This window comes from Musa acuminata, chromosome BXJ1-6, assembly GCF_036884655.1.
Source record: "Musa acuminata AAA Group cultivar baxijiao chromosome BXJ1-6, Cavendish_Baxijiao_AAA, whole genome shotgun sequence".
Classification (NCBI taxonomy): Eukaryota; Viridiplantae; Streptophyta; class Magnoliopsida; order Zingiberales; family Musaceae; genus Musa; species Musa acuminata.
Window position 1 is genome coordinate 38,590,557 of NC_088332.1, and position 16,595 is coordinate 38,607,151.

Below are 16,595 nucleotides of genomic sequence, written 5' to 3' on the forward strand. Positions count from 1 at the left end.
CGAGGAGTTAATTCTCAGATGAGTCACATGCGAGGGGATGGACGGGAGAAGCCCATAATTACGCATTGGAATGGGCGTTCTCGTGATCCCATGCACTCCACCATTCCCAGACTCTTAACGCCAACGCCTCTGGCGTAGCTAACTACATCAAGTACTGGTCCGGATGAGGTCTTGCAAGACATGCTTTGCACGGACGTGCACGTGCATGGGCGATACATGGTCGGTTCACGGCCCATGATACGCACCTTGAGGTTGGTGCAGGCCCAGCCCAAGTCCGTCCCCCGGTCCCGAGTTGACCGATCAACATTTGTCCGACCGCCATTTATATTAATATGCGCCACGTGCGTTATCAAGTCACGCAGTTGGTTTCACGCGCCAACAATGTGATCGCCCAAACGAGACGCTGCGCCAATCCATCCACGCGCTTACAAGGAAGACGACTCGAACCAACGCGTTCCTGCTGACACGTGTGCAATATACTTGGGTCCGTTTCAACGGGTCTCCCAACCGCAACGCTACGCGCGTTCGACCGTATCGGATACGTATTTTTGTACGTATGTATGCGCAGTGATACGACCACGCTTTGTGTCCGTCCTCGTCCACAGCCACAGACCCGTAGCTTCTACCTTTTTCTCTCTCCCCTTTCTCTCCAGTGTCCCGATTCCCAAGGCATTTGGCGGTTCTTCACCGGACTCTCTCTTTCCTCGTCGAAACCCTAACCCAAAAATATCCGGGCCAGGAATCGATCCCGTTGTTTCTCTCGAAATCGATCGCGGCGGTCGCCGATTAGCGTCATTCGATCGAAGCTCCGAGACCTTCCGGCGCACTGATCCCGCCCGCTTGGGTTCCTGGAATCGTGGAAATCGAGTGTTTTTTTTTAGGCATGGGGTTGTGCAGATGAAGGATGCCGGAGCTCCGTAGCGGAGTTCGCAGGGGCCGGGCGCAGGCGAACCCAGTAGTCCAGGCTGATCGGCCGAACACGAGGCGGCGGCGGGCGGCGAGGAACCAGCAGCCGGTGGATGAGAACCCTCCCGTGACGAGGTCTGCTGAGCGGAGAGAGGAGATCAGGCTTGCGGAGGGCGGCGGCGAGGTTGGTGGACTCGTCGGGGAGGAGAATCTGGAAGGAGTTGGCGAGAGGAGGATGGATGAATGTGACAGTGGTGCAAGGAGCGCCGATAAGCTTCCCGGTGGAGAGGAGGAGGGGAGCACCGCTCCCCTTCCGGAAAAGGTTAGATCTTTTCTTTGTTTTCTTTAGTTTTCTACTGCCTTTCATGCCAAGTACTTTCTCTCTCTATCTACCTGTCTGTACTCTGTTTCTTTGTTTTTTGTTTTGATAACTGAAACAATTTTTAGTTTGTTATCGGTGATGGTAGAGTTATGTGACCTATTTTCCAAAGAAACAAGAACTTCTTCTGGATGCCTAAATTTAAACATCCGTTGCTATTGCTTGCTATGTTTTCGTATTATGTTATCACTATAGATATTGTTCGTCTTGGCATATCATGCAGTCTCTTATTTTACTTAGCACCTGCGATGAAAATGAAGTCTTCAAGCATGGCAAAATAAACAGAATACTAGGTTGAAATACTACTTGCAATTGAACAAGAAAATCGACACAGGAAGTGATGAAGAAAATAAGGAAGCTTCAGATAGAGAATCTTAATTTGAAATCCTGTTATATAAACTTCTGTCATTACTAAATTCTATTCTTTTAGTCCAAACCATTTGCTGACTAAAATTATCCAGTTTTGTAGCTCATGGTGCAAGTGTTTATTTATGGTTCTGTTGTCATCATTTTCTTGGCAATGTTGCAACCTACTCTGGGTACAACAGCATGATGCACTTAGGTGTACTTAAATCACAATTTGCCGCAAGGAGTAGTTGCCTAATTCTAGATTGGCCAAATTTCCATATGATTGTCCAAAATCATCCTGTCAAGTGTTTCTATATGGTTGTGTTGCTATCATTTTCCTGAAAATAGTGCAATCTAGTCTGTTTACAACAGCATGATGCAGTTAGGTGTTCTTTAATTACAAATTGCCTCAAGGGGTAGTTGCCAAATTCTAGATTGGTCATGCTTCGTAATTTCATGAAAAAGTTTGTTCTTGTCAGTGATTCGGTTTGTCTTCTGTCACTGAACTGACCATTGTGTGATAAGCAGATTGTTCTTTTAACCATTCACATTTGGTCAGATATCCATTACACCTGATCTTAAAAGGAAACATGGACATAGAGATAGGACATCCCCAATACCTTATGAGCCCTAGCTACTCTAAGGTCAAGCAGAAAGCATAGAACCAAAGGCAAAATTTTGTTAAAAATCTTCTCATCATTCTTTATCCAAAGGATGATTCTAGATCTTTTCTTTATACACCAGGCATATCTTTAAGTATATGTTGATGTTTGGAACCTTCAAAATATTTTGCATGTTTTATGAAATTTGGATTTTGCGCTTTTAGATTATCTCTTCTAATATATTTGTTGACCATGAAGCATGACTACGAGACAAAAACATGCCAACATGACAAGTAGGCACCACAATGAAGATGCAAAAGAGTGTATATTACCACAATGTTATCTTGAAACAATGAACTTTACATATGCAATTATAATGTAATTTTATTTGTTACTGTTAATTTTTAGATTTTAAGTGTACCACAATTTTATAAGTAACAATAAATTGTTGAGATATGGGAATTGGTGGTTTCCAATCAAAGGGTGCACTTGGAGAGGGTCTAGGTTGCGCTAAACTTTTATCTTAAGGGAATTAAAGGTTTCTAATTAGTAGCTCCGTTAGGGAGCATGCTCACCAATTCAGAATCCTATTGAGCATGCCACACATGTTTCCCTCTCTCTTTCTCGCTCTGGTCCTCAAACTTGTGCCAATTAGTGCTTCTGCAAAGCATCATCCAGCTTCCTGAAGCTATAGTTCTTTCCTCACGGTTGTCATTCTCCTTTTCCAACTTCTTCTCTGACTCTGGATGCTGGTAGTTGATGGTGGCGGAGACTGCTGCTACTTGCCAATGCTCCACTTCTCTTTCCTTCTATATTGTTCAAACATGTGATGGTCATGTATCTGATTATACCTGTGTTGGACATTTATCCAGTGTGTATCCTAGTTAGATGCGTTGAACATTGACAGTCTTATCAAAATTCTGGTGCCTAGCTGTTGAACTTCATGACTACCCTTAGTCATTTGCTTTAGTCCTGGCATCAAAGTCTTAATGACTATTGTGTAAGTATTAAACGAGATTTTGGCTCTCATACAGTCTTTAACAATCATTGGCATGGAAGTTATGGTTGCCACTCTCAGTAAATTGAAAATTAGTTTTTGTGCTTGGTGTTACATTGTAGTCAGTTGTTTTTTTTGTCGAAAATAAAGGATTCTATTGATTTAAGGCTGAGCTACAAAATGAGAAGCTGAAGGATCAGCAGATGAAAACAAATTTGAGTGGGCTGCAATCTGCCAAAATTTGCCAAGTTATGACTTACAAGATTGTCGGACCTGGGTATATGTTGAATATGGGTAACAAGTAAGAGAGTCAAAAAGCAGGAATATATCCTGAAACAGATTTGTCAAACTCCAGGGAATAGGAGTGATTCCCTTAGCCATATTGACAACTTCCATTGAATTGGAGTTGATCTCAATAGAAGAAAGATGCAGTTCTTTGGTTGTAGTAAGGCCATTCAAGAGAGCAAGGGTTTCAGCCATAAGGGGACTTGAAACTTTGCAGCAACTACCCCCCATCCAAAGATGTTCATTTCCGGCAGATTCGAGCAGGAAACCAGTACCTGCAGATTCAAGTGGGGGCACAAATGAACCATCAATCTGAAGACTATAGAAGCAACTTACCTGTGTCTCCTCAGAAACATCCCTCATGTCCTCCACAGTTCCCTCAGGACTTGGGGACAGATTAATGAAGTCATTAGCAGCGATTAAAGCTCTCATAGAGAGCATGGAAGGCCTGGTTGAATGGTTGTTGTGTTTGGCATCACTTTGGTTGATCCAAAGGAATCAGACGGAGGTGGCAATGCTGCTAAGCAGATTGGAGCCTTCTAAAGGCCAATCTCCCTGCTAGTCAGTACTTACTTCAGCATTTTATAACTTCATTTTCAGACAGGTCTTTAGTACAGTGTTGTGAAATAAAAAACTGGTGCTGTAATTTCATTCTTCAAACTAGCTTATACTCTTCAATCTTCATACTAAATTTGAAATCAGTTTCTGGAACATAATGGACAAGTTCTGCCTTGAAAACATCATTTTCTGAAACATGCTGATATGGTGTCTGGTTATATTTTTAGTATGCTCTTTTCTTTTGAAAAAATGTAGACTTTCATATGGTACAATTTCTGGCATCTAATTTTTTCATATGAAAACACAAGATTTGTTTCATATTTTGAGGTTTTAGATTTTTTTAGATTTTAGTGATTAAAGTTGCTTTGCCGCCTACTTTTATGTGCAAGAGTTAGTATTTATAACTATTTATTGTATTTGACTGCGACAGGTCCAAGTTGGAAATTCACCGGTGTACAGAATTGAAAGAAAACTAGGGAAAGGAGGATTTGGGCAAGTATATGTAGGACGGCGGATTTCTGCTACTAATGCAAATGATAGAATTACTGGTTCTGGTGCTGTAGAGGTATGGCAACTTCATTTTCTTCAGTTGGATATAAAGTGAAGGTGGAACATTCATTTTTTTTATGTCAGGTAGCACTGAAGTTTGAGCACAGGAGCAGTAAAGGTTGCAATTATGGGCCACCTTATGAATGGCAAGTGTACAAGTAAGTTCTGTTTGTTTTTGCTTAAACTAGAGTTTGAACCATGTTTTAAATGTCTGACCAACATGGTGTTCATTTTATAGCACTCTTGGTGGTATCCATGGGGTTCCACGAGTCCACTATAAAGGACGCCAAGGGGATTATTATATCATGGTATCTTTACTTTTTCGAAAATTTTATAACAGTAGTGTCATCTGTGGTTTTAGGATAACTATATTATGAAACTTTATTCAGGTTATGGATATGCTGGGACCGAGTCTATGGGATGTATGGAATAACAATTCACATACGTAAGTCTTGAATTGAATATCAATTATTGTTAAGATGATCTCTTTTGATCACTGTCTCTTTCTTTCTCAAATTGTGCAGAATATCAGTTGAAATGGTTGCATGTATTGCTATTGAAGCGGTATCTATACTGGAGAAAATGCATTCTAAAGGGTAAAACTTCATCCCTAATGGCTGCATGCTTATGGATATCTTGTGCAACTAGTTCATCTTCCTACATATTTTTGTCTCTTTTTTTAATGTTGATCATGTGTTCATCATTGGTAGTATAGTTGTTAATAACATAGTGTATTTTCCATCAATATTGTTATTAATGGAATTCTAAATCATGTTTATTACAACAGATATGTACATGGGGATGTCAAGCCTGAGAATTTCTTACTTGGGCCACCTGGGACTTCTGACGAGAAGAAACTGTTTCTTGTCGATCTTGGCTTAGGTAAGTAGACAGCATGGAATTGGCATTTAGCAGTATATTGTAGTTACAAATCATTCTTGTTCTATTTCTAACTATGCTTGTTATATATGGTTTTTTTTTTTAAATATTAACTAACAGCCACCAAGTGGAAGGATAGTGCAACTGGGCTGCATGTGGAATATGATCAGAGGCCAGATGTTTTCAGGTTCGTTTATGAACATTCTTATTGATCACTATGTATGGTCTGCTTGTCAAAGTTATAATAAAGAAAGAAGTTAGCTATTCTTTTTAGGCTTCATTCAATCTCGTATTGTCTGTTTATACATCACAACTACATATTACAGGGGGACAGTGCGCTATGCCAGCGTTCATGCTCACCTAGGAAGGACAGCTAGCAGGAGAGATGATTTGGAATCCCTTGCATATACATTAATCTTTCTTCTCCGGGGCCGTCTACCTTGGCAAGGATACCAGGTAAAGATTTAAGGTTATGTCATAGTCCATCTGAATTTGAATTTGCTGGTTTCATGCATTTTATACTACCTAAATAGGGAGAGAACAAGGGCTTCCTTGTCTGCAAGAAGAAAATGGCTACTTCTCCAGATACTCTTTGTTGCTTCTCTCCCCAACCATTCAAACAGTTCATTGAGTATGTAGTTAACTTGAAGTTTGATGAAGAACCTAACTATGCAAAGTGCATTTCCTTTTTCGATGGCATAGTAGGACCTAATCCAGATATCAGACCCATTAACACTGATGGGGCTCAGAAGGTATTGCTCTGTCTCCCTTTTTTTACTTTGTTTATTCAAAAAAGGTAAAAGTAATCTAATTTTTTAGTTGCATTCCCTGAAGCTTATATACCAGGTAGGTCAAAAGAGAGGCCGCCTGATGATGGAAGAAGATGGTGATGAGCAACCAAAGAAGAAGATCAGAATGGGAATGCCTGCAACACAGTGGATCAGTGTCTATAATGCCCGTCGGCCTATGAAGCAAAGGTTCTTGTTCAGGATGATTCACAATGATGGCTTAGATTGTTGTTAAAGGAAATGGTTCTTCTCCTTGTACATTGCAGGTATCACTACAATGTTGCTGATATAAGGCTTGCACAACATATTGAGAAGGGAAATGAAGATGGTTTATTCATCAGCTGTGTTGCATCTTGTTCAAATCTGTGGGCACTTATTATGGATGCAGGCACTAATTTCACATCTCAAGTATACGAACTGTCCCCAAATTTTCTTCACAAAGTGAGTACCTTTCAGTAACAACTTTTTGGACTTGCCAGATTAGTATTTGTGGTGATCAAGGTGGTTATGTACTTGAAACAAGCACCACATTGTCCAAAAGTCATAGATGTGCCAATTATGTTGATATTAGCATTGGCCTGATGGTGTATGTTCAAATTGACAGTTAACAGACAATGTAACTATTTTTTTTATTCTTATTAGGAATGGATAATGGACCAATGGGATAAGAACTATTATATCACTGCATTAGCAGGGGCAAACAATGGTAGCTCTTTGGTTGTGATGTCCAAAGGTTAATCTTGAACTAATATTACTTTCATGATTTTGGGTGAGTTTCCACTGGTTTAAATTAATTTGTGTTTCATTCCAGGCACACAGTATGTACAACAGTCTTACAAAGTCAGTGAATCATTTCCTTTCAAGTGGATAAACAAAAAATGGCGCGAAGGTTTCTATGTCACTGCAATGGCAACCGCTGGAACTAGATGGGGAGTTGTCATGTCCCGTAACGCAGGCTTCTCAGATCAGGTCATTTTCATTCCTTTTCGATTTTCTTCAAGGAAAGGCACAGTGGCATTAGGGGTGGCGAACTGCCTTATTGGGTTGAGCATTTTAGTTGTATACATCCTCCAACAGTGTGTCTGTGGATTGAATGTTCATCTGCTGAATTTGTAATGCTCCAATACAGGTTGTCGAACTTGACTTTTTGTACCCTAGTGAAGGCATTCATCGAAGGTGGGATGGTGGCTATCGCATAACTGCAACAGCTGCAACAATGGACCAAGCAGCATTTGTTCTTAGTGTTCCCAGAAGAAAGCCTACAGATGAGACACAAGAGACACTTAGAACATCTGCTTTTCCTAGTCAACATGTGAAGGTGTTAACAGCCTATGTACTCTGATTCTTGTTCTATACTTGCTAAACCTTCCTGCGTTAGTTTAGTAATTGACGTTAAATCTATTGGTTGCAGGAGAAATGGGCAAAAAATCTTTACATAGCATCTGTCTGTTACGGCCGCACCGTTTCATGATGTTCCTTTTAATTTTTTGGGGCGAACAGAGGTGTAATCAACTCATGTAAACATTGTCATCTTGTATCTCAAAGGCTAGGAATATGCTAAAGACGCAGAAGGCATGTGCCACTGTGTTTCGGGTAGAGATTTCGATTCGATGTGCAGGCTTCATCAAGTTTGTCGTGTCGACCATGTCATGCTGTACCATTTTCAAGTCCTTCGGATGCTTTGCATGATTTATCGAATCAGAGCTGAGTTGATGGTGGGCATCCTCATCCTTAAACATTGTTTCGAGTAGTCAATAGATGTTTTTTGGTAGGTGCTTTTCAGGAGTCAAATGTCTGTAAGATGTAATGTGTACTTTAACTGATAGCATTGTTGCACCATTTTGTGCTATTATTAGTAGTCAAATTTTGGCTGGTTATTTTGTATGACTAGAAACATATATTTAAAATGTTACAAATATGATCTGTTTTGTTAACATGTCAACTATTATTATTATTATTATTATTATTATTATCATTCATTTACTTTTCTCACTAGAGTTTATAGAACTATTTTCTAAAGTAGTTTGTTGGTGGTGATTGATAGAATATATCTTATTAGTCCAATTTTTAGAGTGGATGTTGGGTTGATTAGTATATAAGAATAAATTAGACTGCCACTGGTAAATCGAAAATAAGCCATTTGGATCTGTGGTTTCTCAAGTTCATTCTTTGCATGACCTTCTTATTCCTTGTATATTCCTTCTGCATCACATTTAATGTGGTTTTTTTTTTATCTTCATTTTTTTTGTTGTCAATAGATCTTTTCTGATTGTGACAGCTCCATTATGTAAAGTAGATCTGTTCATGATGCTCCTCTATCCTAAAAAACAATAAACCCCTTGTCAATTCTCAAAATAAAGTCAACACTACCATCCTGTTCATGGTTGTCAGGATCATCAGCATTGAGCTCGTGTCACCTTTTTTCTGGTTTGCTCCAAGTCACATGCACACTATTCTTCTCGGATCCATTAGAACAGGTGTTGTGACCACAATCTATGATGAGCTTAACTGCTCTCAACAAATCCATGTAAGACCTCGTTGAATTTAGCGTCATCGTAAGTTTTCCCTATTTATTACCCACAAAACATTTGCATATGCCTCTCTTTGTGATCCGATCCATCCACAGATTCATTTACAGCAAATCGAGCTTGTACAGAATTTAAAGTGAAGATAGATCATAACTCGCTCGAAAGGGTTGGAGTGATCTACTAAAGAGTCATTAGCGTCCACTACAAAAGTGTAAAACCATATCAGAGAAGATTTCGGGCTTTAAAGTGCGATTTGGAATATTTAAACGAAAAGAATAAAAAAATAAAAATAAATAAATATTATTGTGGTACACACAGTTCCTATATTATTGCCTTTACTCACCGAGTGCGATATCCATACGCTCTTTTATCCTTCTCCCCTCTATCGCTCAAAAGATTCCATGTCTTCTAATGTGACCACTTCGCTGTCCTGCGCGGTTAATGATGCATTCCATTTCCCATCCAAAATGATGATATAAAGCAAAGAAAGCACACTTTTGCTTTGCTTTTAGACACGAAGAAGAAGAAGAAGAAGAAGAAGGCAGACTCCTCTCCTCTTCCTCCTACTACTGATAATGAATGAATGGTGCACACCCTTTGGCTTTGAACCTTTATGAGTCTTTGCTTTCCCAACTGCTTTGTGGTGGCTGTCCCAAACGCAAAGTTCGGCTGTGATTGATTGCCTCATGTGGGATCACAGAGAATATCCAGCTCCGGTCCTCTCGACCCACTTTGCATGGCTTCTCTGTGATCGCTGGAAAAATGATCCCAAGGAAATGACTTGAGAACTCACTTCCTGCTGCTACTGCTGCTGCTGCGTGTGTGTGTGTGTGTGCATGAGGTGATGTGATCTTTGTCGAGGGTGCCCACTTCCGACGGAAGAGAAGAAAAAGGAGGAGGAAATAAAGTCACTTTGGAGAACTTTTGAAGATTCTGCTGCTCTTTAGTTGGGAAATAGTGCCGTTTCTTTTAAGCTGTCGCTGAGCACCCACTTTGATTGATTTTGATTCTTCTATGTGGTATTTGCTTGCAAAAGATAAGTGTATTTTTTTTACTATTTAAAACTCTATAATTAAATTCTAATTGATTTTATTTAATTAGAATATCCTAATAAAATATCCTAAAAATCGGATATAACCTTCAATTTTAATTATGTAGACTTGACAAGTGAATTCTAATCAATTGCATATGTGGTGTGGTCTTCAAAAATACATAGTGATGTGATATGATAAGTATTTTTTTACTAATTAAAACTTAAAAATAAATTTTAATCAATTTTATTGTAACATGTCGCTATGGAATTCAAATCGAATATCAAAAAATAGATCGAATGTGCCTAATCTTCGATCATAAGCATTGTTGGGTACACTAACTACTACCTTAATTAGCATTTTCAAGATCAGACTCTTTAAGCCAAAATATGCTTAGGATTGGATCAAAAGAAAAAAAAATCAAAAGTGTAAATTTTCTAAGAAAAACGGATTGGATCGACTCAATAAGATGGAACATCATTATCTACTCAACACATGATAATGTCGGAAAGTGTTGATTGGTAACATCGTTCATTAAAAACAAAAAAAAAAGTTATGGTAAAGTTAATAGTCATGTGTGTGTGGCCCATACTTTTACGTGGAATATTCTCGACAATAGTCGATATCATCACGAGGTTCATTATAATGCTTATGAGCAAGGTTTCGATTAGAATCTCATCTTGTCGCTGTTCAAAACGTTCATCATGTGGAATTATATGTTGCCGAGTTTTGTTCTTCAAGTGGCAATTATATATATATATATATATATATATATATATATATATATATAATCTTATGGTGTGTTCATTTCACGTGAAACTTCAAATAAGCATGGATTAGATTCTTTTTGTTTAATGATTTTGTGGCCACTTGAAATTATAATATTACTAGGAGATTAGGCAGCCATATGTCTTTGACCAAACTTGCTCTTACGCTTTGACTAAAAGCAAGAACGTGCAAATTTGGTATGTTTTATCGGCTATCGGAGGCAACGATGATTCCTTCGTACACTCGATTGAGACATATTAGAATGATAACAATAATAATAATAATGATAATAGTAGTTATAATAATAATAATAATAATTTTGGTTATTACATGGTGTTAATGTTGAATCAAACTATATGCGTGTTGTTTAGCCATATCGATGTCTAATTCAGAGTTTCGATCGGATCTAATGAGATCCATTCAAATTAACTTTTTTTTAAAAAATAAATGCTGAAATTAAGATTTTAGTTTAGAAACTTATAATAATTTGTCAAATGTTTACTAGCTTAACAAACGTCTTCAAAAAAGTATATCTAATGAGACATTTGATAAATGGGTTTGACACATTATCATCATATTAATATTTTAACACTAATTATAACTAAATAAGTTAAATTTTTAGTTAAATCTTAAGGTCCTATATGTAATGGGATTCAAACTATATATGATTAAGAGAAAATTACTTAGAATAAAGAGATGTGATCGTTAGAAATTTGTGTAAGAAAAAAAATCATGATTTTATTATTATATAAAATAATTTAATATTAAAAAAAATTAAAATCAAATAACGATAAATCAAATTTACGATGCATATCTTTTTGATATTATTCAAGATCCGCAAGCGCATCGTTGTCATATCAAAAAATTGTAACGATATCGATCTATAAGAAAAACTAGACTCTCATTCTTCTTTCTTTTTATCATTTTCATAGAACCACTATTAATAATAGATTAGAGACAAATTGAAGATAAAAATAATCTATAATCTCTCAATAATTACTTTGTGTGGGTAAGAGTCCATAAAAAAAGATTTATAATCTTTCAATAATGTCACGTATCTACGTTTTCTTATTTAATCCCTAGGAGGTCATATCTTTTTATTAGACTTCATTTCTATTGGCTGATAACCATAATCAGAATCCAATTTTATCTATAATATATCTTACCTAATTAGATAGGGTCATATAATCTAAAATTTTCAACTTGGCCAAATAATTGATAAAATATAAAAAAATTAAATTAAAATAAAAAATAAAGTTTATTTAAAAATAATTTTACCTGAAATTTTGAAAAAATATTTTATAGATGTGCACAAATTTTATAAAATAAGTGAATAAGTTCAATAAATATAATACTACATCAAGTCTGATTTAGAATGCAAGTCATAACAGTTATATGTCATTAATATCATACTTCCTTTCATGTACCATAACACTATTAGCCTATCCTAATGCAGTCCAAAATGACTCTTATAATTTATCTTGTTAAGACAATTTTGTTATCACATTCAACTATAATATTTACATATATAAATATGAATAGAATAATAGAAACAAAAAATTTTAATCATTTAAACATGTATTCACCATATCTTTTATGGGCTACTCACAAACCTAATCTTAAGAATATATTCTTTCAAATATTTTAGGCTACAAGTCCTAAATGAATGGATTAGCGATCAATATAGTGAAACTCAAGTTTTTAATTGATATTAATTATTTTTAAACTTTTTTCTCTAATTATCAAATACTTTATACCATAGTGTATAGAACTATTAAAGTACTTACTATTCCTAGAGAAGAAAACTACTACGATATATCACAAAGTATCTCCAACGATTTGACAATTGAGTTTCACCACACCAAATCCTGAGATAAAATTTTATAATCATATATATGAATACATAATCTTACATCCCTTCAAGATATCTTATTACTTTCTTTATATCCTTTTAGTGTTTCATTCTTTAAGTAACTTCAATATACACTTAGTATTCCAACTATAAAATTGATATATGGTCTTGTATAAGCTTGAGTATATAATAAATTTTCAACTAGACTTATATAAGAAATATTTTTCTTTATCTGATTCTTTTTTAAGTTATTTTAAAAGTAGTTATTTTCATTGAAACTTTTACTTATGTCATTTATTAAATAAAATTATATATTAAATCTCTCTAAGACTTAGTTAATATATCATTTTTAGGATAGTCCTGGTGATCCTTGATATCTATTACTGAATATCTCGATGTCAAAAATATAAAATGCTTCATTCATATTGACCATATTAAAATTTTTAGGTTTGATACAGTCAACCAAAATCACCACTATTAAGCAAAATATTATCTACAGAGAGACCAATATAATATACTTACTCATATCATTCTTTAGATATAAATACTGATCAATAATATTTTTCTTAAATATGAAGGAAGTAATGATATTATGAAACTTTATATAACATTTTTTGAAGACTTGTTTAAGGTCATAAATGAATTTTCTAAATTTACATACTAGATTTTATATTTCTTTTATTTTCTTTGTGAATCATTTAGGTTAATTAATATAAACCTAGAATTTAATTTAAAAAATTTATTTTTACATCTATATGTAAATCAAACTCATAATGAACTACTAATGTCATAATAATTCTTAATGAGCTTATTTAAAAAATTAAAGAAATTATGAGTAAAATCTTTGACCATAAGTCTAGCTTTTATATCATTCGATCTTATTTTTTTAGTTATGTTTATATCTTTTAGTAATTCAGTGAGTTCTCAAATACTATTATGGTATATTAATTTAAATTATTATTTTATTACATCGTATCATTTTTTTAAATTATTATTTTTTTATAACTTGTGAAAACAATGAGGAATTCTTTTGATTCTTTTATTATAATCTGATTCTTGTAGATATACTACATAATAATAAAAATAACAGGTTTTCTTTCCCTTTGAAATCTTCTCGTAACTACAAGTTATGATTATTCTATAAGTTTATTAGTAGCGATATCAATATTTTGTGAGAGTTTACTAATGTTATTTTATTATTCACTTTTATCAAATTATTTAATAATTTATAAAATAATAATCTCTCAAATTTAAAATGATAAAGAAGTACCAATATATATCTTCAAAATGTAAGATTAAATTTTGAGTTTTTTTTTTATTTTCACTGATTTACTATTTTCTAGAAATCTTGCATTACCATATTCAACTATCCTTAAGGTAATAAAATTTGTATCTTTTTAATTTTTTTAGATATATAATAAAATATCCAAAAATAGTCATTGAATCCAAAATTTTTTTTATGTAAATTAAAGATTCTTATATCTTCAAGATAATCCTAAATATATAAATATCTCTAACTAAAAAAAAAGATGAAATTGACTTATTATAAACTATGTTCAAAGTATGCATAATCGTCCTCATAGCTTTTTCATACATTAATTTAAGTGAAGAATAACTTATCATACTCTTAACCATATCCATAAGAGTATGATTTTATCTTTTAATAATCTTATTATGTTGTGGCATATTTAGTAAACCATATTGAGCACAAATATCCTACTTTTCTAGGAATCTAGCAAAGAAACCAGAATAATGATCAAGCTCATAATAAATATCATACAATTTATCACCCCTATCGGATCTAATAATTTTAATTTTTTTATTCGACTTCATTTATGTACACTTAAAAGTGACAGGACCTTAAATAGTCATATTTTAATAGATAATATATAAGAATAATAAAATATCTTTCTCCATTAAAATTGGGAACATGGAGTGATACCAAAATATAAGCATATATAATCTCAAAGAGTTTATAAAACTATATTTTATTATAATATTTGATTATCACTAATACTATACAAACCATTATTAAAAAAACTAACTTTTATTAAATCATGATGAGTTTACCTTCACCAAAAAAGAAATAATATTCTGATAATTTTAGATAAAGAACTCAAATTTCTAGAATTATAGGAATATAACATTATATGAATTATCTCTAGACATAAATGATGAATATCAACTATTAATACTTTTACTTTAAGATAATTTCATATAATAATGAATATTACATACTCTTTTATTTCTCCTATTAAAATAAATCTCTATTATTAGTAACATAAGTTGAAGTATTAGTATTAATATACTAAATATTAAAAGAAAAATTGTGATGTTTGATTCGAAACATACAAAGATCATATTTATATTTTTCTTTTTCAAATGAAACTTTATAGTCTATATCCACTTGAGGTTTCTTTCCACGGAGGTAGCACTATGAAGAATTTTCTATTATGAATTTATATATGATTTATAAACTCAAGGGATATACTCTTGAATTTTATTTTATAGTTATCCACTTCTTAAGTACTTAAGTACCCAAAATATGATGAGTCTTTTTTATTTTAATCTTAATTATTTTTAAGTACATACTAGTTAGGTCATTTAAGTTTTATTTATCCTTAATTAAATTATGATAAATTTTAAATAGGTTAATTCAGAAAAAATAAAATAAAAAATAAATTATACGAGAAAAATAAAATTAACATAAGTTAAACATATTGAGGATGTAATATTGAGTTCCTCAAATATCATCATACCGAATTTTAATTAGTCCTTTCATTAAGATGTCAACCAATGACTTATCGATAAATTTAATTTGATTTTTAAATATTCCAATATGTTAGTTATAGACTATAATAAAATTTAAATATTATTAATAGTTATCATAAAATCAAGTTTTTAATACATTTTTTAATTATTTATTTTAATTAATTATTTCATAAAACTTTTAAAAGTTATGTTTTTGATCCTTTCAACTAGTTTAATCAATATCTAAAATACCTAGTATAAATTGCATATACTCAAGTCATTTATAATAATTTAATCTAAAAAATATATGTATATTTATCCAAATACAACGAAGGAAGTGCCACTATAATAATATAATATAATATTAATACATTGAGTTTTCAATAAATGTTAAACTATTTATATCAATTCACCTTTGGATAAAATATTAACATATTTAGTATTCATATAAAATTATTTATAGAGAACTAATAACATTCTCGTGGAAGAGTGGAACTATATCCAAAACAATATCATCTTTTCCTATTGCATAATTATTCGAAATAGATTCTCTCTAAGATTATCTAAATCTCATAATTATATGTGTCATTATGAATATTATTTGTTGTGATATCATTTAAGACTAATTTTTTAATATAATTTTATAAATTATTAGTCTATGCCACTTTAATAGTTACAAGACCAATCAATAATATAAAATATAATTTAAAATATTTTATAAATGATAAAATACTTATTATAATTTACATCCCACAAGCATATCATCCCAAGCTACTTTGACAGCTATCAAGCTAGAATTTGTAGAAACATGAACCAAATTAATTCAGTCAAAAATTAAAATTGATCAAAATCAAACATTGATCAATCGTCGCATTTAGCAGTGTTATTGCTATTGCCACAAATGTCATAAGGCTGCTACACATAGGCAATCGTGTAGGTGATTGTTGTCGGCTATCGCACCCTACGATGCTTTCGCTGCATATGCAATTGTTGCTCGTGATTGGCCTAACGACCACCAAAGGCCGCTGCCCTCAACAATACTCTTGTAGATAACAAGTTGTTGACAATGGTCCACTGATCAAGCATGAGAAATCTCGCATTGCAAGTAAGCATATGACAAAATGAACGAAATAAGAAAATAAATCGATAACATAAATAGTTTAAGTATCATAATGAAAATAAAACTTTAATGTGTGAAAGTTAAAATTAAAATAACAATAGATCAAATTTATGATGTATATATTTTTTATGTTATTCAAAAAGCTTTTATTTGATTTACACTATCATCGTATACGAAAGCTGTAACAATATCAATTTATAAGGAGAATTAGACTACTATGAAAGATGGATTAGAGACAAAAGAAAGATGAAAGA

General features: G+C 33.3%; 1 protein-coding gene across 1 annotated transcript; it reads left to right on the top strand.

Moving 5' to 3' along the window:
- Positions 1-632: 632 nt before the first annotated feature.
- On the top strand, positions 633-8,225 carry LOC135676865 (casein kinase 1-like protein HD16). The gene is made up of 16 exons (XM_065188520.1): positions 633-1,228; positions 4,506-4,640; positions 4,709-4,782; positions 4,863-4,932; positions 5,014-5,069; positions 5,149-5,220; positions 5,412-5,506; positions 5,624-5,690; positions 5,830-5,959; positions 6,037-6,255; positions 6,338-6,480; positions 6,558-6,732; positions 6,934-7,024; positions 7,103-7,260; positions 7,421-7,609; positions 7,703-8,225. Exons 1-16 carry the CDS (start codon positions 905-907, stop codon positions 7,760-7,762), a joined length of 2,058 nt encoding a protein of 685 aa, XP_065044592.1. The 5' UTR covers positions 633-904; the 3' UTR covers positions 7,763-8,225.
- Positions 8,226-16,595: the final 8,370 nt, after the last annotated feature.

Excerpts from the sequence above, each read along its gene's own strand:
- LOC135676865 (XM_065188520.1), top strand. The coding sequence starts at position 905 with ATGCCGGAGCTCCGTAGCGGAGTTCGCAGGGGCCGGGCGCAGGCGAAC. Across the intron at positions 1,229-4,505 it reads CCGCTCCCCTTCCGGAAAAG|GTCCAAGTTGGAAATTCACC; the intron begins GTTAGATCTTTT and ends TGACTGCGACAG. Across the intron at positions 7,025-7,102 it reads TTTGGTTGTGATGTCCAAAG|GCACACAGTATGTACAACAG; the intron begins GTTAATCTTGAA and ends GTTTCATTCCAG.